This window comes from Rattus norvegicus, chromosome 9, assembly GCF_021556685.1.
Source record: "Rattus norvegicus strain SHRSP/BbbUtx chromosome 9, alternate assembly SHRSP_T2T, whole genome shotgun sequence".
NCBI classification, from domain to species: domain Eukaryota; kingdom Metazoa; phylum Chordata; class Mammalia; order Rodentia; family Muridae; genus Rattus; species Rattus norvegicus.
In genome coordinates this window covers 19,859,380-19,886,508 of record NC_141542.1, presented here as the reverse complement: position 1 = coordinate 19,886,508, position 27,129 = coordinate 19,859,380, and the positions used below count along the sequence as shown (strand labels likewise).

The window sequence follows — 27,129 nt, the reverse complement described above, 5'->3', positions numbered from 1 at the left end:
AACAAGAGGGGCCTCTCCAGTGGCTCTTAGGCAAGCCTCTTGGTCCTAGAGTGCTGGTTATGCAAAAAGATAGAAGGAAGGCCTGTCCAGTTGTTGTGTGAATGCGGGGGGCCTAACATTCTGTGCTCCTACGTCCAAATGGACTAGTGTCCAGCGAAAGACCTTGGGTACAGGGGTCTACTGGCAACAAACAATACTTGTGGACTGCTCAGCTTTGTAGGTATTTCCAATAAAAAGCAAACAAACAAACAAACAGCCTTATTACAGTTGCAGCAGGTGCCGGAGAGAAAGCTGGGAGATATCCTGTGCTGCTGCCCTCATGCTGTGATTCTGCAGCAACAACTTCCTTGGGAATAGGAACCTGTATGCAGTGGGATCCCTTGCTGGGCCTGTCATCTCAAAAATAGGGGCTTCCCTAATCCAAAACCTTGGAATCCAGTTTACTTCAGGCCAGGAATGAAGCCAACCATCATTAGGGAAAGAGCAAGGGAAAAATTACATAGGAAAAAATATGTGCATTAATCAGAAAAGATCCTCAACTTCTAAGTCCTCCACAATCTCCACCCATCTCTTCTGAGCTGTGCATAGTGATGTTGTACAACTCCAGATGGTAGGAAAAGGCAGAGTTCTTCCCAGAAAAAGATCATACATGATTTTCACCCTGACATCTGTGAGGTGAGGTGGCATCGTATCACAGAGTCAGCACACCCGGGATAAGGACACAGAAGCCACAGATGACAATGCCAAATGGACTCCCTCCTGAACTTATGGACCCATTAAAATTGAGGTTTAGCCTAACATAGGCCATTCCACTCCCTGCCCATCCATCTGATTTTTATGTTTGCTCTGAGTAAAAGATCAGAGTGGAGCCCAAAATATCCTCATGATTGGACTTGGAAATTCAGGAAGAATGATATTGGAGAATGGATGGCTATGTGGTTACAATGTGGTAACTAGGTTCTGACCAGGAACCTCGTCCTTAGCCAATGGGGACTTTAAGGCCGGGCCTCCTGCTTGTTCCAGTGCAGGCTAAGACTTCAGGGTCAGGCCAGCTCCTGAGCCCCACACAGGGCTGCCTGCATAACCTTGTGATGCATTAGAGCCAGAGTGCTCTCCACCCTATCCTCTTCTCTCCTCTTGTCACAGCCATGGTCCCCAAGAGCACTTGTCAAACACCTTTATACATCTATCTCTATCTCAAAGTCAGGTTGCCAGAGAATCAATCCCCATAGCTGACCATAAATGAGTATTCCCGGTGTGTGTATATATAATGTTTTAGAACACAGAATAGGGATTCTTGTTGAAAGCTTCGTGGACATGTGTCTTTGTTAGATGTCTTTGCACTGGGATCCTTCCATATGACTTAGATATCCTTGCCATGAGTTCATTACCCATCCCCTTTCCATTTCAGTTTCTTTTTTCTTGTGGATGCTACTGCTGTTTGACATAAGATCCAAGGATGAACTTCCATAATGGGCTATGGTTTCAGACTTGATTTACAGCCATGTGGCCACTGCGTTGCTTCCATTTGATCTTCGAGGTTGATTAATCTTTCCAGCAAGGCTTTCAGTACTTGATAGGATTGTGCTACATGCTGTCAGAGCAGAGTTATACAGAATTTATATGCTGTCCTTCCACTGACGGTGCTTACCTTTGCCAAGTCCTCAAAAAGGGCAGCGCTTGGAAAAATACACTGCAGGCAAAGAAATCATATATGTGGGTCTACCCCTGGCTCTGTGAGCAATGACAGAGGAATATGGTCTTGGCTTACTGGTAGTCTTATCCCAAGTCTAGGGAAGGGGACTCCCAGAGAGCACTAAGCCTTCTCCTCATCCATCATAGTCTGTATAGCCTGTGGCTTTCATTTCGTCGGTGTGGTGACCTTAAAATGTTCTAGGTATTTCTGCCATGTTCTGTCTCTATACCTAGACATGACCTCAGGTGTACAGTCACATTGGAAACATAAAAAGCCTTGCACGTGAATTGTGAGATTCAATGTGTGTTATATTTAAAATACCACAATAAATGAGTGGCCATTGCTACAGTAAATATTATTAGGGGGTTTCTACCCCACCATAGATCATTTAGTTCCCAAATAAAAGACACAAAACTTTTAGATTTATAATAAGCCTTAAAGTATTAGAGCTGGGCAGACATCAACCCTCTGTGCTATTTTTTTCTGCTTCCCTGTCCATAACCCCGAGGTATTGCTTGCCCTGCTCTGCTTGGGCCACTCCTGTTCTAACAGGCTCACCCTCATGGTAATACACTCAGGATCCACCTACCCTATGGGGTGGTGTCTCCTTCCTTCTCCTCCATGTCCTTTCCCTCTCCTCGTGGACTCTGCCTGAGTCCCCAGGCCCAGGGAAACTTTGCTCTGTCCCCTCTCTTCTGCACAGCCCTTGTTGTAAGGATTTTATTAACCAATCAGGGATAACATAGGAGGCAAAAAAAAAAAAAATCTGGTATACATGAGGATCTCCTTGTCTTGGAGCAACCAGGCCTTAGGGTACAGAATTTAGCATTTGAATATACAGCAGCACAGACCAGCCCATTATATGCCGATCTACTTTGTAGTTGGACTCAAAGCTTGGCTCTCACACCCGTTAGATGTTCAACCCTGGAGAAGTTATTTTACCTTGTGTGACTCAATTCCCTTATCTGCACAGTGAGGATAATAACGAGTGTTTAATTCACAGAGATGTCTTTGGGACTGATGAGTCAATATATTTAGTAGTTAAGTAGTGGCTATCATTGCCAACGTTTTCCCAAGTCACTTCTAGGAGGTCAACTGACTCCTAGGTGAGTCTTTGGTTACACTGCTTCAGTTTTCTGTGGCTACACTGTTCAAATGGCATCCAGTGGTCACACATGGCTATTTGAGATGAACTAAACTTAGAACTAAAATCTGCCTCTTTAGTCACAGCAGGCAAACCAGGAGGCACACAGCCAGCCAGAATCCATAGCCAGAAACACTGCAGATATAGAATATTTCTATCATCTACAAATTTCTCATGGACAGCAGTGGTCTAGGTTCTTGGTGTCTGGTTTTTCCTTCAGGGAGAATTACTTGCTGTACTAATATCCAACGGTTTGTTTTTAAAGCAACGTTACCAAAATATGACTTACTCACCCCCAAATTAATCCAGTTCAAGTCTACAATGCAATGGTTTCCCATAAATCTACCCGAGTTCGTCGCTAGACCACGGAACAAAAGAACAAGTGTGTATGCAATTATGTAAAATGGTATGCAACAGTATTGACCACTGCATAATTATACTGCACTACTTTTAAATTCTTCAAAATTCAGGCCTTTTATTGATAGTTGTACAAAAATACATTATCCTAGAGTTGAGAAAATATTATACAGAATTTCATCTGGACTTTATATTTCATTGAGACTTTAATATTTTATTTAATATTTAATATTTAATATTTTGCATCTATTGCCAGTATCTTTAGATTCTTTGTAAGAGTTTATTTTGTGGATTTTTTTGCCGATCTGGTCACTTTTTGATGCCATTTCCATGTTCTCAGGATTTTGATGAAAATAATACCACAATGATAAAGTGATACTCATTTTCTTGAGCCATCTACATATGTATATACACACATATGGGAAGTTATGTATACATATTTCTATGCTATACTGTGTAGAATACAATTCTATTATACGTCAACATATACAGTTTGCTCAATATGATTTCTGTGAATGTTATCAGTAATGGGGAAATAATAAGAGCCTGAATAAACATGGACAATATTTGCAGAATGCACATAAAATTGAAGATGGTATATAAGCAAAAGTGAAGTATATCACTTAGAGCTTTCATATCGAATGCACTTTAAAATTTTTAATAGATTAAAAAAATTTAAATCATCTTTACCCAGTTTCATGTTTTTTTTTCACAATGTATCTCCTGGATGAAGAATTATATATATAATTATATATATATAATTATATTATTATATATTATATATTATAATTTTATATAAGAATTATATATAATATACATATATATAATTATATATGCTGCTCAAGATCCTTTTAACAACAGTCACCTAATGCCTTAAATGTGTTTCTGATATTTCTATTCACTTGATCACTGTTCAATAATTGTACCAAGCTGATAGCTGTAATTTTTTATGACTTTAAGAATGTAAATTTCATGTGTGTATATACACTTTTGATCCTAACTCTTAGGAGGCATAGGCAGGTGCATCTCTTTTTTGAGTCAACCTGGTCTACATAGGAAAACCCTATCTTAAAAAAAACAATCAATGAATAAGCAAATAAAAAAAGAATTTAAAACACTTGAAATTAATATGAACACAACCACATCTTTAATAACAATTGATTTTTTTATTGCAGATAATTCATATAATCCAAAATGTTATATAGTGTCATATGGGAACTCAATTTCATCGTAAAATAAACCTGCTTTTCTCTTTTCATTGATTGCTCTTAGTTAACATTTTCATACACATATATAATTTATTCTGATTATTCTCTCCCCCACATCGTCTCATCCCCTCCCCTATGACTTAAACTTATACAGTCTTCTAAATTTAGGCTTTCCAAATTTAGGATTTCTCTTTTATTTATTATACATTCCTTTACTTTTCCATCTACATTTTATGATATCTTAATAAGAAACCCATTCTATCATTGGCATTATCTCAGTGTTTGGTAGGAGACATTCACATTCTTCAGTAGCTTGTCATCAGTGCAAGAAATGATGTCGAGGTCTCTCTCTCTCTCTCTCTCTCTCTCTGTCTCTGTCTCTCTCTGTCTCTGTCTCTCTCTGGCGCTGGCTCTCTGTCTCTGTCTCCCTCTCCGTCTTTCTCTGTCTCTCTGTCTCTCTGTCTCTCTGTCTCTTCTGTCTCTCTGTCTCTCTGTCTCTCTCTCCATCCCCTCCCCAATTGTTTTGTTTTCTAATACAAGGTCTCACACTTTAGTCTAGCCTTGAACTCAAGGCAATCCACCTACCTCAGCCTTGTGAGTTTTGGGATTCCAGGCATACAACATCTTGCCCAGTGAATTTTGTGACTCTCGTACATCCCTTTACCATTTCTGAATTATTTTTAATATTGCTGTGACCCTTTTCTGGCTTCTAGATGTAGATACATTAACTGATTAGAAGGTTTTATTTTTAAAGATTTATTTATTTATGTACATGAGCACTCTGTTTGCGAGTGTGCCTGCATGTCAGAAGAGAACTTCAGACAGAAGAGGGCATTGGATCCCACTACAGATAGTTGTAGGTCACCATGTGGTTGCTGGGAATTGAACTTGGGAGCACTGGAGAAGCAGCGCTCTTAACCACCAAGCCATCTCTCCAGCCTGATAAAAAAGATTCTAAATTTCATTCTTTTCGTGCTTGTTTGCATCTTTCTTCTTGAGAACACTGTGATGGAATGTCCAAATGGTAATTAGTGGCGGTTGGTAGAAGGAGCCATATGTGTGATGCTGCCATATGTGTGAAGGGCTGGCAACAAGGTGCAGACCCAAGACCATGGCCCCCTGCCCTGAGGCTCGCCTGCTGGATGTGGGCTCTCAGGGCCATCAGGATGCCTTCAGGTGAGGACAGCAGGTGGTGGCTTGCGCCCTGCTGAGCCGGCCTAGGAGAGTGGCAACCACAATCGCCAGGCCCAAGCCTCCAGCCTGGGGCACCTGGAAGCTCCGGAGGCGATGGCCACAGTTAGGTCTCCCTGGGCCTGGGGGCCGCAGAAGCCGCCCTGCGCCTCCTCAGAGCCCTGAGAGGGGACTGACCCGCCTGGACGGAGCCCGGAGCTACCCGCACCACAGGCCTCAGGTGTCGCGCCTCGCCCTGTTGTCTGCCCTACGCAGTGGGCACACGTGTCCTTCCCACCCCGCCGTTCGACCGCGCCCGAGCCGGGCCTCAGGGCACGCGGAGCTCGTGGGTGAGCGCAGGGCCTGAGGGGTTCCGGGCGCACGCGTTATATTTGGCGCCGGCAGCAGCGCGTGTGCCTGGGCGAGTTTTCCTTCCGCAGGGGCTGGCAGCCGGGGCGCCGCCGCCCAAGCTGACTCCTCTCTCTCCCTCTCCGACCCCGGCAGGGCCCAGAGGTGATTCTGCCTGCACGATGTCCTCCTTCCTGGAGGCGAGCTCTTCGCAGGCGCCACGTCGGGAACAAAAAGAGAAAGAAAAAAAGAAAAGAAAAAGCAGAAGAAGGGACCAGGGAAGGGGACCTTAGCGGCGTTGGGGGTCAGCTCCGCCTGGGGCAGGCGCCCTATGACAGCGGCGGCGTTTCCAACGGAGACTACAGCCTCGCAGTGTCCAAGGAAGAAGCCCAGGCCAGTCCTGCCAGGGGACCTCGAAGCGTGGCGCTTGCGCGGACCCCTAGCTGGACCTCGGTCTGGTCCCCAGGGACAGCAAGCAGCAAGCAGGGCGGGCTGCACCGCCAGAGCAGCAGAATCAAGGTAGGTAGGAGACCCGCGTCCCTCCTTAGGCTCCTTCTGGGCCCCCCACACCCCAGCCCTGGGAAAGCAGTGGCAGAAGGAGGCAATGCAAAGTGAGCCCATTGGGTAGGGGAAGGGAGGGTTCAGGGATGTATGGAGAGCTGAAGTAGGGATTGGAAAGCCCATGGCATTGAGAAAGAATGGAGAGGTAATCTGGAGTGTGCTGTTAAAGGACGGGGATCGTGGGAAAATATTTTCTTAAAACCTCAGGCAATGAATGTATTATTTAATAGATTTCTTCTGATCTACTTTGAAATTGGTTGCCCCTTGCAAGAGATTGTATTTGGAGGATGTAAAATACCTTCCTTCAATTACTCGGAGAAAGGGAACATAAACAGGAATTTCTTCTTTTTTAGCCTCCAGAACTCTGAGAGATTACAGTTCAGCATAATTTAATTCTTTCCTGCCTGCTATGAGCAGGCCTCCAGATCAGCAAGTTCCTTTGGAATGGTTTTGCTTGTTTTTGTTTATTTTCCATGGTGCTGATTAGAAAGCCACGAATTGTTTTGTGAATTTTAAATTTCAAGAGGTGACACCCAGAGTTGATGGTGGTTTCCTTCAAACATTGCAGTGTAGTTGCAGCATAAAAAAATATTTCTTGTGACAAGAAGTGGAAAAAGAAAGTTGATGAGCTAAGAAAAGTAGAGCCTTGAGCCAGATCAACCATTTGGCTTCCTCAAATATGGAGCAAGCATGGAATGTGACTTTTTCAGAATCGAGGGGGTTTTTAGGATTGGGCAGTGAATGCTGTCTGGGGCTAACCCGTCCCTTTTGTGGCTGACAACCCTTAGGAGACAGGTCAGAATGTGCCAACAGCACAGAGTGGGCACTGGTGGTATTTGAACTCAGAAGTGCTCAGGAACTGTGAAAGTTTCTCTGTTATCACCCTGGAGCCATCTAGTGAAATAGACCACTGTGATGCTGTGTAAGAGGCCATTGTGAGGGCTGGAGAGATGGCTCAGTGGGTAAGAGCACCAAGTGTTCTTCCAGAGGTCCTGAGTTCAAATACCAGCAACCACATGATGGCTCACAACCATCTGTAAGGAGTACTGATGCCCTCTTCTGGTGTGTCTGAAGACAGCTGCATTGTCTCACATATAAATAAATAAATCTTACAAAAGATTGTCATCTACTGCAGTTTCTATGTGGACAGGGCACAGTTGAAGGGCTTAAAGATCAAGTACATTGCCTGTCTTTAAAGATCAAGTGTATCACCTAACTTTTAAACCAAGAAATGTAGTGTCTTTTTTGCTGCTTGTGTAGCTTTTAGTGATGTATCTTTTCTCCTAGTACGTCCTTTGTTTCCATAATAGTTGTTTTCAAGTATATATGATTATCGCTCCTATTTGCAGAGCTATTCAATATTTTCATTGGTTAAATATTTGTGGTGAATTTACATTGTGATATCAGTAAAATGCTATGTGAAAATTTTAGAGAATATACCGGTTTGGGTAATTTTAATAACCTTTCCCCTCAAGTGGTGGCCTGTTTTCACATTGAAAAGACTGGAATTCATTACCATCCATAGCAGGATTGATAGGGAAGCACAATGGACAGCAACAGTGTTGTTCCCTTTGACAGTTGTGGGAGCCAAGAAAGAAGTGTGACTTGCTTTTTGTGACTTACAAAATCAAGACTGAGTATCATTACTGTAGAAGCCCATGGAAAAAATGATGAAGTTTTCAGAAATCACCAGTTGAAGAAATGGTGGTGGTTTTGCTTATATTGAATTCTGAGTTTCAAAGTTATGTTTCATTTTTCTTCATTCCTTAATGAGGCTTTTTATTAAGTTTTTTATTCACAATTACACACTTAGATGCACAGTGCTAGGATCGTAGTAGGTGCTCATTAAATCACTGACCATTGGGGAGGAGGAATGATAAGAAAGGATGTATTTTCTGTAAGATCTGTTAGTTTTGGGAACAGGTGGTTTTAGGTTTACCATCATAGTTTGGTATCTTGTCCCACATAAGACAACTTAACAGAACCCCCTTTCTGGCCATTATGTTCAACTTATTTTTCTCTTAATCATTCTTGAAAATCATGGAAGTAGTGTGGAAAATTGATTGTACCTGCAGTATAGCAAAAAAGCCCAGTCTAGATAGGTAAGCAGTTATGTTTCTCCATGAGCTGATGTCTTAAAACATCTAGATTTTAGGAATTTGGTGTTGTGTTTTCAAACATACATCTTACAGCATACAGATAACATCGTGATAGAATAAAGGAATCTTTTGATTTAGTACCAAATTCCCTAAAGCAATGACTACTGCACAGCTCTCTTGGCCATATGAATAGCCTAAATTATATTTCACTCTTTTAAAGAAATAATGAAAGCACTTAAGGTTAAAGCAGAGCCCATGGGAAAAGTTTGCTGTGGTGTTTCTCTTTGGTTTCTTGTGCTCTTTCTAGAGAATGACTTTAAGAAGTCAGGGCGGTCAGGTGGTCAGTGTGGTCAGGCAGTCATGAGCAGATGGTTAAGCGATGTGCTAGGGCCCCATAGGCCAGTGAGCCCAGCTGAGAAGCAGAGTCTAGCCAGTGAGCCTAACTTAATAGCAGAGGCTAGACAGTGAACCTGACTGAAGAGCAGAGGCTAGCCAGTGAGCCAAGCTGAAGAGCAGAGGCTAGCCAGTGAGCCTAGCTGAAGAGCAGAGGCTAGCCAGTGAGCCTGACTGAAGAGCAGAGGCTAGCCAGTGAGCCCAGCTGAAAAGCATAGTCTAGGCAGTGTGCCAGGCTGAAGAGCACAGGCTAGCCAGTGAGTCTGACTGAAGAGCAGAGGCTAGCCAGTGAGCCAGGCTGAAGAGCAGAGGCTAGCCAGTGAGCCTGACTGAAGAGCAGAGGCTAGTCAGTGAGCCTAACTGAAGGGCAGAGGCTAGCCAGTGAGCCTGACTGAAGAGCAGAGGCTAGCCAGATAACCTGACTGAAGAGCACAGGGTAGACAGTGAGCCTGACTGAAGAGCACAGGCTAGCCAGTAAGCCTGACTGAAGAGCAGAGGCTAGCCAGTGAGACTGACTGAAGAACAGAGGGTAGCCAGTGAGCCTGACTGAAGAGCAGAGGCTAGTCAGTGAGCCAGGCTGAAAAGCAAAGGCTAGCCAGTGAGCCAGGCTGAAGAGCAGAGGCTAGCCAGTGAGCCTGACTGAAGAGCAGAGGCTAGCCAGTGAGCCAGGCTGAAGAGCACAGGCTAGCCAGTGAGCCTGACTGAAGAGCACAGGCTAGCCAGTGAGCCAGGCTGAAGACTGAAGAGCAGTGATTTTAACCTTTATTTATAAGTTCTTCCGTTTTCCTAGAATTTCTACAAAGGTTTGCCTCCATAAAGTTTGACTTATAAGGTTCTCCTTGCTCTCTTCTTCTTATCTCCTTTCCTCTTGCTCTTATGACACAATAATTTCCTTACTCCCAATGCCTTACTCTCAGCGCTATGCCTTCACTTCTAAGTTCTTCTTGAGGTCTGTTCTCTTCAGTTCAGTTCTGTCTAAAAAGCTTTCTGTCTCTCTGTCCTCAGCATTTGTATATCTTTCTGAACACAGCATCACATGGTGAAAAGTTAACCACAAGTTTGCACAGGAATTCAAATCATAAGTTGGATAATCAGTTTACGACAGGGAATGTTTACATGCATATCCATGAAGAGTAATAATCAGGATAAACCGTTACCATCTGTCACTGGCTCTGCATGTTCATGGAGAGTTAAAAGCTGTAATTTTTATGAGAAAAGAATAAGTGAAATTGCCTATAGGCAAATCCAGTCAATTATTTACGTAAAGTCCTTGCACCTATAGTAAATCATTAGTTCTCTTTTAGTGAACTTTTGTTAATTGCTTTATACCCTCTTAGATTGGGTTCTAATTTGTAGATGCCTGCTTGGTATTGCAGAAGCAATTCACTTGTGAAAGTTTAAGAAGGAAGAGTTCTCAATGCAATTTTGATTACCAGAGAAAACATAATAGCTGTCCCATTATAAAGGAGCTTAAAATTACTAATCTAATTTTAGGAATTCTTATAGAACCATCATAAGAATTAAGAAAGCATCTATTTGTCTGTACATCATCACGCCAAGACAATACATCTTCGTTGCTCTGTGGTGATCTGCTCAAAAGAGGGGGGTAAAGAGCATGACAAATACAGAGGCAGATACTTGCAGCCAACCATTCAGCTGAGAGCAGGGTCCCCAATGGAGGAGTAAGAGAAAGGATTGAGGGAGCTGAAGGGGTTTACAGTCCCATAAGAACAACACTAAGAAACACCCAGAGCTCCCAGGACCGAAACCACCATCCAAAGAGTACACATGGACAGACCCATGGCTACAGCTGCATATGTAGAAGAGGATGGCCTTCTTGGGCACAAATGGGAGGAGAAGCCCTTGGTCTTGTCAAGGCTTGATGCCACAGTGTAGAGGAAACCAGAACAGGGAGGCAGATAGGCCTGGGTGTTTGGGTGGGTGTGGTAACACCCTCACAGTAGAAGGGGGAGGGGGTTTTATAAGGGGTTTTGTGGAAACCAGGAAAATGGATAACGTTCAAAATGTAACAAAAGCCCTCTCTGGGGAAGGGACAGCGGATAAGCTGCTCTGAGCCCCTACTTCCCTGCTGCCTCTCTTTGATCGAGACTGTTGTGCATGGTGTCAGCCTGGGACTCTCCATGGGCTGCTGCTGGCACTGGTCCTGGCGTTCATGCCAAGAGCATGGTGAGCAAGGAGCACATGGTTTGTCCCGATTCAGAGCAGGGCGAGTGGCGACCAGAGAATAAGCCCAGCTTCCTGTACGATCATGAGGTCTTCCTGGGCAAGGAGGACTCCAAGACCTTTGATAGCTAAGCCTGGACGAGAGCAGGAGAGGCTGGGGAAAATTGTTGACCCAATTGATAGTGATGGACGTGGCCTTGTTACTACTGAAGACCTGAAAGATTGGATCAAACAGGTACAAAAAAGATACATCTACCATAATGTGGCTAAACCCTGGAAGGATTATGATAGGGACATAGTTGTAAAATCTCCTGGGAAAAATACAAGCAGGCCACCTATGGCTACTACCTGGGACACCTTGTTGATTTCCAAGACGGCTGTGATGATCACAAATTTAAAAAGATGCCTCTACGAGATGAGAGGAGGTTTAAGGCCTTGACGGTGACCTGACAGCTACTCAGGACTGGTTCATTGCTTTTCTGCACTAAGAGGATTTAGAACATATGAAGGAGATTGTAGTTCTGGAAACCCTGGAGGATATCGACAAGAACGGGGATGGTTTTGTGGACCAGGATGAGTACATTGTGGACATCTTTTTCACATTAGGACAATTGCCCTAAGACAGACTGGGTTTTGTCTGGGGAGCAGTTCAATGATTTCCCAGATCTGAACAAGGATGGGAAGCTGGACTAGGATGAGATTCTCCACTGGATCCTCCCTCAGGACTATGACCATGCACAGGCTGAAGCCCGGCATCTGGTGTATGAGTCAGACAAAAACAAGCATGAGATGCTGTCCAAGAGGAGATTCTAGACAACTGGACCATGTTTGTGGGAAGCCAAGCCACTGACATGAAAGATCTTACCAAAAATCATGATGAATTTTGAAAGAAGCTCATCCTCATGTGGCCAACGGTCACAGGCTTCCTGCGGATGTTCTGGGTTATTGCTGTATTTGTCAAGTATATAGCAGTTGTGTCCCTAAACAATGAGAAACCTTTCTAAAAAAATCATAAATTGCACCAAACAATAATAGTAGGAGATTTAAATACCCTACTTTCATCAATGGACAGATCAGGGAAACAGAAATTAAACAGAGACATAGAAAGACTAACAGAAGTTATGAAACAAATGGATTTAACATATATTTTTAGAACACTCCACCCTTAAACAAAAGGATATACCTTCTTCTCAGCATCTCATGGTACCTTCTCCAAAATTGACCATATTATCGGTCACAAAAGAAGCCTCAACATGTACAGGAAGATAGAAATAATCTCATGCATCTTTTCAAAAAACCACGGACTAAGGCTGCTGATCAATAACAACAAATAGGACAGAAAGCCCACATATACGTGGAAGTTGAAGTCAATGACAACTTGGTCATTGGAGACATCAGAAAGAAATTAAAGATTTCTTAGAATTTAATGAAAATGAAGATACAACATACCCAAACTTATGGGACACAATAAAAGCAGCGCTAAGAGGAAAACTCATAGCTCTGAGTGCCTGCAAAAAGAAACAAGAGAGAGCATATCTCAGCAGCTTGACAGCACACCTCAAAGCTCTAGAAAACAATTAAATAAACCCTAGAGGAGTAGAAGGCAGGAAATAATCAAACTCAGGGCTGATTTCAAACAAGAAGAAACAAAACCGAGTATCAAAAGAATCAGCAAACCCAGGAACTGGTTCTTTGAGAAAATCAACAAGATAAATAAACACTTAGCCATACTAACCAGAGGTCACAGAGAATATATCCAAATTAATAAAATCAGAAATAAAAGGGAGACATAACAACAAATTCTGAAGAAATTAAAAAGATCATCAGATCCTACTACAAAAACATATATTCAACAAAACTGGAAAATGTGGAGGAAATGGACAATTTTCTATACAGATACCAGGTACCACAGTTAAATCAGGAACAAATAAACCATCTAAACAACCCCATAACTCATAAAGAAATAGAAACTGTTATTAAACATCTCCCATCCAAAAGGAGCCCAGAACCAGATGGATTTAGTGCAGAATTCTATCAGACCTTCATAGAAGACTTCATACCAATACTGCCCAAATTATTCCGCAAAATAGAAACAGACAGAGCACTACCAAATTCCTTCTATAAAGCCACAATTACTCTTATACCTAAACAACACAAAGATACAACAAAGATAGAGTAATTCAGACCAATTTGATTTATGAATATTGATGAAAAAATGCTCAATAAAATTCTTGCAAACTGAGTCCAAGAACACATCCAAACAATCATCCATCATGATCAAGTAGGCCTCATGGCAAGGATGCAGAGATGGTTTAATATACAGAAATCCATCAACAAAATTCACCATATAAACAAACTCAAAGGAAAAAAACCCACATGATCATTTCATTAGATGCTGAGAAATCATTTGACAAAATTCAGTACCATTTTATTAATAAAGTCCTGGAAAGATCAGGAATTCAAGGCCCATATCTAAATATAGGAAAAGGCAGAATACATCCAACCAGTAGCTAATATCAAACTAAACTGAGAAAATTGAAGGAATCCCACTAAAATCAGGGACTAGACAAGGCTGCCCACTCTTTCCCTACTTTTTCAATATGGTACTTAAAGTCCTAGCCATAGAAATCAAACAATGAAAGTAGGTCAAAGGGATAAAAATTAGAAGGGATGAAGTCAAAATACTAAAATTTGAAGATGATATGATAGTCTACTTAAGCAACACGAAAATTCCACCAGAGAACTACTTAACCTGATCAACAATTTCAGCAAACTGTCCGGGTATAAAATTAACTCAAACAATTCAGTAGCCTTCCTCTACTCAAAGGGTAAACAGGCTGAGAAAGAAATTAAGGAAATGACACCCTTAACAACAGTCCCAAATAATATAAAATAACTTGCTGTTACTTGAACCAAGCAAGTAAAAAATCTGTATGACAAGAACTTCAAATCTCTGAAGAAATTGAAGAAGGTCTCAGAAGATGGAAAGATCGCCCATGCTCATAGATTGGCAGGATGAATATGGTAAAAAATGACCATTTTGCCAAAGGCAATCTACAGATTCAATGCCATCACCAACAATATTCCTACTCAATTCTTTATAAAGGTAGAAAGTGCAATTTGCCGTCATTTGGTATAACATAAAACCCAGGATAGCAAAACTATACTCAACAATAAAAGACCTTCTGGGGGAATCACCATCTCTGACCTCAAGCAGTATTACAGAGCAATAGTTTGTATGGTATTGGCATACAGACAGGCAGATCAGTGGAACATAATTGAAGACACAGAAATGAACACACACCCCTATGGTCATTTGATCTTTGACAAAGGAGTTAAATCATCCAATGGAAGAAACATAGCATTTTTAACAAATGGTGCTGGATCAAGTGGAGGTAAGCGTGTAGGAGAATGCAAGTTGACCCATTCTTATTACCCTGTACAAAGCTTAAGTCCAAGTGGATCAAGGACCTCCACATCAAACCAGATACACTGAAAGTAATAGATAAAAAATAGGGAAGAGTCTCGAAGACATGAGCACTAAGGAGATATGGAGGCCAAATCTAAAGCAGAGACTGAAGGAAAAGCCATTCAGAGTCTGCTCTACATGTGGCCCATATATATACAGCCACCAAAACTAGGTAAGATTGATGAAGCTAAAAAGTGCTTACTGAAAGGGACTGGATATGCATCTCCCCTGAGAGACACATCCAGGGCATGTCAAATAAAGAGGTCAGTGCTTGCAGTAAACTACTGAACTGAGAACAGGACCCCCTTTATGGGAATTAGAGGAAGGATTCAAAGAGCTGAAGGGCTTGCAACCCCATAAGAACAGCAATGCCAACCAAATAAACCACTAGCAAAAGATTATACATGGACTGACCCAGGGGTCCAACTGCATATGTAGGAGAGAATAGACTTGTTGGGGCACCTGTGGAAGTGGAAGCCCTTGTTCTTAACAAGGTTGGACCCTCAGTGCAGGGGAATGTCCGGGAAGGGTTTCAAGGGGCGTGGATTGGGGGACCATACATATGGGGAAGGGTCCCGGGAGGGGGGCTTATGGACCAAAAACTGGGAAAGGAAATAAGGTTTGAAATGTAAATAAAAAGTATTTTTTTATTAAAAACCAAAATTTTAAAAGATGATAATAATAGTAAGAAATAATCAAGAAAAAAAGAAAATGTGAATAAGAAAGAAATTTTAGGACTTGGAAAAAGATGAATGCCAGGTATTTGAAAAACTGTATGACCATGGTAAACACTTTAATATATGTGAGAAATTTTTTACATGTTACTGAATTGCATCTTTTTTTTAAATAGTTAATGGAAATACAGTCCCTTCCTGGGTGTGAGGCTAGGTATCCAGATGTAGTGGAATTCATTATTTGTTGAGTCCTGAACCTTTGAGTCTGCTTCTAACACAGCTTATGCCAAGGAAACTAGGCGAAGGTGATATCTAAGCCATTGACCAAACTATCTGGACTAACAATCACAGGTGAAATTCCACCTTGTAAATGGGACGAGAGGAATAAAAGATACCTTTAAGGATTTAAAAAAAAAATGAAATGTACCCAAAAAATCCAATAAAAAAGTTTCAAATAAAAATAACTTAGGAAATTCAAAATACTGCGGTGCCATTCCACAATCATGATGTGTTTCCTCTGTGATAGCTTACAGGTTAATTTACTTCTCTATGACTGTTTTCTTATTTGAAAGTAAGTAATGGCATCATCTGTGGAGTGGATGGTGAGAACAAAAGCTTTGCCTAACTTGAATAATCGATCCCTCCCGAGCATGTGCTTAACATTCTAAGCACAGGGAAATTTCCTGAGGGGATTAAAAAACAAAATCCAAACATAAAACAGGAACAACGACGATGTAAAAACATTCTGCACGCTGGGTATGAAGGCATGTTACAACTTTAATCAGCTTTGTAGGTATTTCTAATAAACATCCCAAGAAACAAATTCCCATCACAGTCCTAGCAGTTGCATCCAACAAAGAGAGAGCTGTGAGGTAGTGCGTGCTGCTTCTTTCCCCAGATACCCCTGGGCCTCAGGCCTGCACCCAGTGAGCTGGACCAAGAGCAGCCAGGTCGAATTCCTGCTGCCATGGCAGGATTCTGCAGGAACATTTCCCTTTGACAACAAGGAACCTATGTGGAGGAGACCTCTTGGTGAGTCCTCATGGACTCTACATGTCCTATTCTACAGGGAGAAGCCCTGCCAGGTCTTTAGCAAGGCCAGCCAGTTGTTTGGGGAAGTCTCTGGCCCTGTGGCAGAGGGCAAGGAATGGCAGAAAGAATGGCAGCTCCACTGAGAGCAAAGGCTACCCCTTCTAGGCCTATGACCTCCTAATTAATTTATCTTTTCACCCGATGCCCTATTCACATTTTCTTACTATCATACAACTGTGATCTTGATGAGCAGCTGGTCTCTTGTTTTCTTAATCAGTTCTTTGTTGTCACAGACCTTTTTAACTTACTCCAACCCATGAGACTTATTCACACCTTCTGTATGCAGTAGGACCCTTGGTGGGCCTGTCATCTCAAAAATAGAAGGTTCCGTAATCCAAAAGATTGGACTCCAGTTTACCTCAGGCCAGGAAAGAAGTCAGCCACCATTAGTAAAAGAGCAAGGGAAAAATTACATAGGAAAAACAAGTGCCTTAATTAGAAGAAAAGATCCTCAACTTCTACGGGGTGCACATCTGCACCCCTCTCTTCTGAGCTTTGTAAAGTGATGTTGTATAACTCTAGATGGTAGTAAAAGGCAGAGCTCTTCCCAGAAAGGTCAAACATGATTTTCACTCTTACATCTGTGAGGTGGGGTGGCATTATAGCACACATTCAGGTAGAATTATAACACCTAGGATAAGAAGACAGAATCCATATATCACAATGCCAAATGGACTCCCTCCTCAACTTATGGACCCATTAAAATTGAGGTTCAAACTGAACTCAGGCCATTCCACTCCCTTCCCATCCTCCTGATTCTTATGTTTGGTAGGAGTAAAGGATCATGGTGCAGCCCCCAATATTCTCATGCCTAGACTTGCCTATTCAGGAAGAATGATATTGGAGAAGTGATGGCTATGTGGTTACAATGTAGTAACACAAGCTCCAAGTTGACATTTGCTCACTGACACCCAATTTAATTGTCTTGTTATATTTGAGAAAGGGAGGATGCCCTACTTTATATATAAAAGGGAAAGAAATTTATTATTTTATTTATGCCCTGTAGTTGGTCCTTATGTTCCCAAGAAAAAGGAGTTTTTATTGCAAAAAAATAGGATTACAGACCATTTATTTTGTGAAATACATGGATATGTAATTGGAAACAATGTCAGCTGTCAAGGACTGCACACTAATCAACTATTTCTCGGTTTTATACACTCAGAGGTATAGAAGAAACATATTGGCCTCCACAAAAAGGGAAAAGCTGAAGAATCGAAATGTATGTCACATGCTTTGTCTCGGGTAGTAGATTTACTTTTAAGAAAAAACTGCCCCCTCCTTGGCCCCTAGAGATTTGGGAGCTAAGAAAAATCTGTTCTCCAATTCAGGGTTGTAAGCAACTCTCCCCAGCACAAGCATTGTTGACTTCTAATGAAGCAGAGAGACATATCTAGGTTTGAAATAGAGGTTGCCAAATGGTATTCCCAGTGACACATGAGAGACTGGAGGAAAGGGTCCCCACAGAAATTCATCACTTTGTGGAGAGCTGGTTAGTAGGTAGGCCATAGAACTTTCCAGTGACATCATCAGTAAGCCCTTCCCTGGACACTCTATTGTATCTAAGAGATCCCTAGAATCTTCTGTGATGTCACCAGTGTTGTGGTGACACCAACTGCCTTTGGGATCTTTCTTCAGTTCCCTTTGGGTTCACAAGCAGGCATGTTTCGCCACCTGCTCAGGCTATTTCGGAAGGAAAGGGGAGATCAAGGAGAGACCACACCAGGTCAGAGGGAAGCTGACCCCCTCTCTAGTGAAACAGGAAGGAGGAAATCATTCTGGGGAAGGCTTGGTGAGTCCTGGGCAGAGTTGGGGAACATCCTCAAGGAGGTAGGTTTGAGATGTGCCTTCTAATACTAGGCCTTACAAGCAGGAGCCTTGGGATTTCTCAAAGGCAAACCAAGACTCAGGAGTTCCTAATCTTTAATTTGAGAGAAAGCCAGAAAGTGGTAAGCCTTCAGTGTCTTTTCTTGAACGTTTTTAAATGTGAGTGTCAATGAATGGCAGGAGGAGGCACTGTGAGATTAACAATGTGACCATCCATGGTTGGGAGTTGAAGCACTTCATCCTCTAGATTACTGTAGGTTACATAAGTGTCTGATGGCGAGAACAAGGAAGGATGCACCCCTAGTCATGAATTGAGTGCTCAGACACTTTGAGCTGCAACACAGATGATTAGAGCTTGATGGTGCTAAGCATTATGAACTCCAGGATTGACTGCACCACATCTGATATGAGATAACATTGTCCCAGATGTTTATGTATCAGTCAGGTTATACTGTTCAGGGTGAGGGGTCCTGTAATAGTGAGTGTGGCACGTGTATGGCATTAGAGTTTGGGAAGAGGGACATAGCTTAAGAATCCACCTTTAAGAAAGCTTTTCTGCTCTTCCAGGGATTCACCCAGTCTCTACTATTTCCCCTTCCTGAACCTCCTTTTGGGATTCAGAATGATCTTTTCTGCCTGTGGTCCATCAAATATGCAAATTCACTTGGGTTTATCTATCTACAGGTTTTGGTAGGAAGGCATCATCCCAAAGTGTCATCAGCAAGCAAGAGGAGCTTCTAAAGGAACTGGAGGAACTCAAATTTGAAATCCAGAAGTGTCAATTCGAGAGGGATGAACTTTACCAAATCCTGGACCTTTATATCTATGATGAGTGGGACCACAGGTAGTCATTATGCCCAGTAACCTGTTCACTGTCTTGTGCTCTCTCTCTGCTAACCCAGATTTCCTCATAGCACGAGAGAGTTTCACCTCTCATCCTGGATTTTAAGGAGATTTGGCAGGCATTTGCTTGTGAGATAAGCTAGGTGCTGTGTGTTTAGGGTCAACCTATTTTGTACTTGACCCTGAGCCTCTTGGATTAGCATTGGTTCTGTCAGCAGCTGGAAGGACCTGGTCACACTTGCTGCAACTGTGTGTGTGAATGAAATGCCTGCACGTCATCACTCTTTCCTCTGAATTTGTTCATTATACACTGATTCTATGGCACCTCCATGGATGTAGTTGGCATTCTAAATGTGTTTGGATATGGGTTGGTATGTATGTATGTGGAAGTATATGTGGTGTTTACTCAGGATCAGGACGTCTGGGACCTTTGATGGGGTCTGAGGATTTGTTTGATCAACAGTTTGCAGGTCATGATAGTGATGAGTATATGGAGGCCCACACTGATCAACAGAGCACTTTGCTCCTTCTGTATACGTTGGTGGCACCCAGGACTCTCCCGAGGGGAGGAGGTGCTATAAATCCTCTTCCCTGTCAAACTTAGTTATGCCCTCTGGGAATTCATGTAACGATAGAAACCAAGGATTGAGTATACCTGCTTTCAAAACAAGAGAAATGTCATCACAGCTTTCTCTTGGGCCCAAAGCTGTGGCACAGACTGGAGGAATCTTCTTCCTGAACTAGTCAATTCCATCATGCTCACCTGGCCAGCTCTTGAAGGTCAGGTCCCTCCAACTGGTACCGTGGCTCTGTTTTCCTGTGCCCAGGATAATAAGTTTAATCAGTACAACTACTTCAAAGGAGCAAGAATGTGCTATATACTGGGTTTAAGTAATTGAGAGAACAGTCTGATTTCACCTAATTTTTTTTACCTGCTTTGATCGTTAGTTTTTTATTTTTTTAACTATCCAGTGATGGTTTATTGTGACCTAGAAAGGGTCACTGTGGGAATAAATTCTTGACAGTTGTTATTCCAAACAGGCAGGTCTCAGGCTCTGCCCACTCCTAAATAATAAGTCTTTGCAGAACCATATCTCCCCAGGCTTTTAAGGAGTCCTTATTTCAAAAGAAATTTGCTTATTTACATGGAAATATTTTCTGTGGATTGAGTCTCCCTGTTGGGTTTTGGTCTGGTTTTTGAGTTTGCCACTTTCTTCCTTTCCACCATTCCTTGAATTTGAACTTTTTTAATATATATTTTTTATTTACATTTCTCCTAATTCTGAAATCGTGAGTTCAAAACATTATTTGTTCCTTTGGCCATGACCTAACCCAGGCTGGATGTCGAATTGCCAGTCCTTCAATCCGAACATGAGATGAGAATGATGGCTATGCAAATGATGACCAACTCAATAAGTGATGCCATGGAGAGGTACAAGGAGCTCATACAAGTGAATAGTTCTTACCGGTGAGTCGCGAACAGGGATGAGAACCCAGCACTAGGCAGGGAATGCTTTTGTCCTGTATGACTTTGAACAAAAGTCGGGGCTCTGGTTCCATGGTGTCTGACTCTTAACAAGAAGGCTGCCTCCTGGCAAGGGTCTTAGATTTGTAGCTCTTGGACTCAGATGTCCTACATGTGAAGGGTGTAGAAGACCCTCCAATTGTTATTTTCCCCATTAAGGATCCTCTAGATAGAAAAGGTTTGCACCATGATGGGAATAGCAATCAACTCTGAATCTCTAGGATCTGACAGGAGATTTAAAGATCTGTGATCCATGAGAAACACATGGAAAGACTGTATAGCTATTGGATCTTCTATCCTCCCTCAGAGGGGATTTGACCTCTACTTGCAGATGATTTCAGCATACTATGGATATATGAGCTCCCTTATGGACCATTTCTTCTACCTTGATTTATATAAACCGTCTTAGTGTCAGGATTTTCAGAAGTACTTTCATTCACAGGGAATGTGTCCTCTGGATTTGACCTCCTCTAATTGGTGCTAACTTGTATAGTGTGGCTCTAGTCTGGGGACTTCTGGCGATGAGGACCCTTAAAGGGATGATTGTAATTGCAAGAGTGACAGGCAAATAGAAGCTGGCAGGCATTTACCATTTTTTGTTTGTGGTTCAGCGTGAGGCACTCCCAGCTCCTGCGTGAACAAGCTCAATTGAAGAACAATATACAGATTTTGCTGAATGAGAAGAGAAAACTGCTGGTGGAGCAGACTGAACTGCCAGCATCCTCTGTGGAGGCAAAGAGGCTCTGTGAAGAGGCCAGAATGATCATCTGTGACCCCAGTGCCAAGCAACAGCAGGTAGGGTTAGGACTCAGGGTCAGGCTGTCCTCATGTCTTACCATAAACATAGACAACCAATGTAGCTGTCTATTGAGGGATCTATGTCCTGACCTAGGTCTCATCCAAGTGTTCATTTATGTGATGGTTTACAAGGCTTTCTGTGGAGATAGCCCCTCTTCAAGAAACTGCGTGTTTGGAAAGCAAATGCTCCTGCTCCTCGAGAATCTGCAGTTTATTAAGGGAGATGGGTTGATCACACATCACAGCACTACATGCCATATGTGTGGAGGGTGCTATGTGGGAGCCCCTCTTTAGACTAGAGCAGGGCTTTGAGGGATGAAGCAAAAGCCCAGAGCCCATTTTCTTTGCAGGGGTCCTGTGAGATTCCAGGAACTAAATAGTTTAGAAGGAGGAGAGCCTGGTGGAAATGCCAAAGAAATGGTTCTCACTGTCATCTTTTGGTGGATTTGTTCTTTCTCCACCATTTTCCCTGTATATCAAGACCATCTCTTCATGCTTCCTAAATCATGGTACCTGACAGAGAAAGAGTAGCAGCATGTCAGTCCTGTTTTGTTCGAGTGTTGCTGGAGAGTTCATATCTTGACCTTATATTCTGTAGATGCTTGGAAAAGCAGGGATGTGGAAAGGTGTTCTCAAAACCTGACAATTGGCATGAGAGATTTGAGACTTCAAGAACAGAGTTATCTACCCCCATTCTCATCAAGAAGAGTGCTATCTAGGCCTTTTTGTTCCTCTCAGGAAAAATGGCTGAGTAGTGATTCTCTCTTAAAATACCTGCTTTGAATAGTCTATATTATGTTGTTCCTCCAGTATGATGGGATTTTCATTGTTTTCTGCCGACTTGCGATTTTTGGTGTGTGTGTGTGTGTGTGTGTGTGTGTGTGTGTGTGGCTGTTTGTGCTTGTTTGTGTGTGTGTCTGTATGGGTGTGTGATAGAGTATGTGTGTGTGAGTGGGTGTACGTGTGTGTGAGTGTGTGTATGTGTGTATGTGTGTGTGAGTGTGTCTGTGAGTGTGTGTTAGGGTGTTTATATGTGACTCTGTGTGTGTGTGAGTGTGTGTATGTGTGTGTGTGTATGTGTGTGTGTGTGTTTGTGTGTACCAGCTGTGGCTCAGCATGTTTATGCTCATGTTGTGGGTTTAATTCTGGATGATTTTCCAAGTGTTTCTAGTATGGGTTCTTTTGTGTGTGTGTGTGTGTGTGTGTGTGTGTGTGTGTGTGTGTGTGTGTGTGTATGTGTGTGTGTATGTATGTGTGTGTGTGTGTGTGTTTCCCTGTGCATAATTGCACAGGTGAGTGTCTATTGCCCTGTTTCATGAGAAAAAGAATCTAAGAGTTCACTTTGCCTCCATGAATATCAAATATAGCACCCCAATCACTTGGAATCTCCACCTAGCTCTGTACAGCAAAAGAACCCAAAACACTTGTAAAGTTAGATTTTCAAGTGATTAGGGAAAAATGACTGGTCTGCATCGAAATCCTTTGGAGCACATCAAAGGAATGGAGTACAGGGAGGTAAGGGGGGCTGCTTTATAAAATCCATTGATTTATGATCCTTCTCTGTTCTTTGTGAATGGTGAAAGCCCACTGGAAGGTTGTGTCACTCACTGTGTCTTCTCCAAGGTTGCTTTCCACATTGCCTGCTACCATTTCTTTCCAGCTACCTTGGCACACTACAGTTTCTGCTGGGAGTTTGGCTTGGATTTTATTCATTGAGAATTTGAGTTGCTTAGAGTTGTATCATCATCCAGCAAAAGCCCCATAGCTATGCTGTGGTGCAAGAACAGGGCAGTTTCAGGAGCCCCTTTAGGTGCACAGATAATCTAAAGCGCTCCCCTATGTTATCTGTGTAGCATTCTGCAAGTGCTGTCAATCAACATCATTTTCTCTCAGTTAATTTCAGCCTCAATGGAGTTAGGAGAAATGATGAAATTCAGACGGGTCTGTTAGTGGACGATCAGAAAGGCCTGTGAGAAGCCATGTTCTTTAAGTGGAACAGAAGTCTTAGTTGACCCGGAGATCCCAGAGAAAAGAATAGGTGTGCAACTAGAGCACATCTGGGTTGTAGTGGTCCAAGGAGGGAAACTGTATGAGAGGTTGGAGCCTTTCAATGGATTATGACTCAGTGTGAGATAATCCATGTAAGCATTTATTTATTTACTCCAAATATCTGTGACACAATCACATAATAGGTAGAAACATTGTTCATTTGGATCCTGGTTATGGAGATTTCCTATGATTCTGGGGGCATAGCTTTGGGCATGAAGTCACTCAGGCTATGGTAAAGAGAGCTCCTATTAGAAGAAGCTGCACTCTATGGGGAAAGTCTGAAACAGTGAACAAGAACAGGAGTCTAGTCCACCACCAACATATGATCATGTGCTGGGAAACAAGACTGCTCTACACAGCCTTGGGAACTTGCTAAGCCAGATTGGTAATAGGGAAAGAACCCTGATTCTATGTCGGTTTATGGGAGGACAGCACATCACTGACTGAGCTGTCTATAGGCTATGACCACTATGTTCATAACCCACTCAACATTTGTTTTTAGGCCTGCAGAGTATCCTGGGGAATCATTATATTAAGCATTAAAAGGGAAAGTAAACACTGCAATGTACTATGTTTATATTGTGTAAACACAAATGGCTTGTGTGTTTGCGAGTTAGTATTAGTGTGTCTGTGTGTCTGTGTGTGTGTTTGTGTGTGCACACATGCATGCATGCTTCCATTGACAGTACACTCATCTGATGACCAGGATAAGGAAGGAATAGAGGAAAGAATGCAGGACATTCTGAAGCAGAAAGAACCGATCAACCAGGAAAGTGGCTTGGGAGGAACATTGTAGAAGCATTCTGATATTTTTGAGATCAGGCAGGAACACAGACTGGCAGAAGCCAATTGGATTTCCTGTCCCTATATAACTATCCTTTTTGGATGGCTGATCACTGACAAGGTTTTCACCTTCAGTCACCTAAAGAACTACCCAGAGTATTGTTCTGGTACAGTTTATGTGAATTTTGTCCATGACAGGATATGTATAATCCTCAGGATTTCTTTGTATTTTGTACTTCGTTCTTCCTGTTAACTCTCTGATAAGATCTGAGAACATTTTCTCTTCTGTCGTCTCACAAATTGCATTACAATAAGCATAGTCTTACAGGGGTGCTGTTATGTATCTCCATCACCATAAACTTTACTGTTCCTTGTGTATGCTGTGAGGATTTGCTGTGAGCACATTCTCAGTGATTACAGGATCTGTGTAGTGAGCATGAATTTGAAATGAGATGGCTTCTCTGTGTATTTGCAGATTCAGTGGTTACAAATTGAACCTAGGCAGGTTCCTACAGTGCTAACATAATCAGAACTTTCACCACATTTCCGGACATGTTCTCCAGAAGGAATCCACATGGTATTCTAGGTTGCTCATACCATTCTTGAACTCAGATTCAGACCCAGCAACAATGTTATTATTCAATATAATAAACCTGGACCAGTGACAAAATATGCTCATTTTTCTCTTAATCCCAGTACAGTGCATATTCCACAGTTCAAATTCTAGCAGTTTGAAAAGCTGAGATATAAATCCAAGCCCAGGTACTCTATTACACTTGGGGATGCAGGGACTGACCTCAGCTGACAGGTCATGCTGGATTGTCCAACTGAACAGAGCTGATGTAAGAGGGAGAGCTGAATTGACAACCACTCACTAAACCTTTATTCCCTTGCTCTGCTAGGTCTGAAATTCTCCAGCAGAAACTCGAATATGACACAGACCAGGACAAGATCTCCCTTGGAGAGAAGAGCTACAGGAGGAGAACTAAGTGTGCACAGCAAATACACCACTATTGTATCTCATCTGTAATGTCCATAGCAATTGTGGACTGCATTTTCCTCCTTTAGTTTACATTCTTTGGATTGAATAGGCCTTACTTTCACCTCAGCTCTCTCCAGCAAGTGTACACTTTTGGAGGAACTCAGAGAAGTGTTGATGCACATCAGTCAAGAGCTGCTGGTCATCCAGAAAGACTCTGCATGTTTAAATTTGTACCTGTCCTGATGGGTCATCCAGAAGAGTTTCATGGAGATCAGGTCACAACATTGGACAGACTATGAAACAAAGTCTGTAATATCATTTATACTCAGTATTGGTAAGCTTTTTCCTTAATACTCCCACTCCAACCAAACAGACCTACTTCCACTTCTCTTGAAAATATTATTACCATCAGTAACTACTTGTCTACTATGTCTCCAAGGCAAGCCACAGGCTATAAGTCTATTCTGCAAAAGGAGCAGCAAAAGAATGCTTAGCGAAATTCCTCTATTTAAAGTTTGCTTGAGTTTGGATTATTTTGGTTATTTGGTTTTCCTTCTATTCATTTGAAGATTTGTTAATTATGTGTTGTTGTTGTTTTGTTCATTTGCTTTTCTATTTTGATAAGGATGTAGACTGTATATATTGACTACCTGCATCTGGTTACTATCAAGTAAATTGGATGTATTCTGGTAAATAAAGGAGTTATCTCAAACTCTTCACTCTTAAGAACCTTCTTTATTGATCACTAATGTAAACATCTGAAGTCCCACAGCTATCAGGGAGGGATCGATCTCTGCATTCTCATGGGCACTGTGCATCAGTCTTACTGAGATTCAAAGGCAATTATACAGTCACTGTTCACTGTGTTTCCAACTCTGTGAATTTCCAGTTCATCATGCATATCGTACCCACTGTGTATGCTTGCTGTCAAATATATAGTTACCTCTAAATTATACTCTGTGGATGAGCATGTTGAACAAATTAATGGGATAAACATTAATTTTTCTGTAATATCTCCTAGGACATAAAAACATGGTATAAGGGATTTTAAAGCAATCAGAAATCCTGCACCCAAATCCCAGGGCAGAGGGTGTTGAACACCCAGGAATGCAGATAATCCTGATACCACAGGACAGAAAGCCACTTCTGCCTAGCTCTTCCCATATCTCTGGCCCCATATTAATCTGCATGATGCCTCTGGAAACAGGAATAGAGGAGCAGTCAGCGGCAGGAACCTGCTTGGTTCAGCCTGGGCTGAGAACCTACCTGGGTCCTGAGCATATTTGAAGAAAACCAGAGGAATACAATTCTGTGTTTCCTGATTGTGACTTTTTTATTTGAAGCTCTAAACACCATTTTGTTGTTGTTGAATTTTAATTGGATATCTTTCATTTCGAAGTCAAATGTTATTCTTTCCTTGTTTTCCAGAAATAAGTCTGAATACCATCACCCTCCCCCTCTTCTATAAGGTATTCCCTTCACCAGCCATCCACTTTCCCAGCCTAGGCAGGACCAAGGGCTGCTCATTCCATTTGTGCCCAAGAAGACCACCCTCTGATACACATGCAGATGGGGCCATGGCACAGTCCCTGTATAGTGATTGTGTAGTGGTTTAGTCTCTTGGAACTCTGCTTGGCAGGCATGGTTGTCCTTATGGGGTTGCAAGTCCCTTCAGCTCTTTCAATCTTTCTGTAATTCCTCCGAGGTCCAGTTCTCAGATCAGTGGTTTGCTGCTAGCATTTGCCACTGTATTTGACATGATCTGGCTGTGCCTCTCAGGAGACATCTATATCCAGTTCCTGTCAGCCTGCACTTCTTAGCTTCATCCACCATATCTAGTTTGAAGGCTGTATATGTATAGGCCACTCATGGGGTAGACTCTGAATGGCCATTCCTCCAGGCTCTGTTCTAAACTTTGCCTCCCTACCCC

The 27,129-nt window shown here is 42.3% G+C and overlaps 2 protein-coding genes across 3 annotated transcripts in view; both read left to right on the top strand.

Moving 5' to 3' along the window:
• The window catches only part of LOC148003419 (disks large homolog 5-like), a 169,718-nt gene that overhangs the window by 43,165 nt on the left and 99,424 nt on the right, over positions 1-27,129 (top strand). The window lies entirely within an intron of this gene.
• LOC134480477 (uncharacterized) lies at positions 6,029-25,913 on the top strand. 2 transcript variants are annotated; one of them, XM_087568633.1, is made up of 5 exons: positions 6,029-6,442; positions 18,904-19,063; positions 20,399-20,530; positions 21,199-21,382; positions 25,120-25,913. In XM_087568633.1, the coding sequence occupies exons 3-5, from the start codon at positions 20,439-20,441 to the stop codon at positions 25,123-25,125; spliced, it is 282 nt and encodes a 93-aa protein (XP_087424759.1). In that variant the 5' UTR covers positions 6,029-6,442; positions 18,904-19,063; positions 20,399-20,438; the 3' UTR covers positions 25,126-25,913. The 2 variants fall into 2 exon arrangements, with proteins under 2 accessions (XP_087424759.1, XP_087424758.1); XM_087568632.1 differs by lacking the exon at positions 6,029-6,442 and adding an exon at positions 18,031-18,184 and having other exon boundaries at positions 25,120-25,908.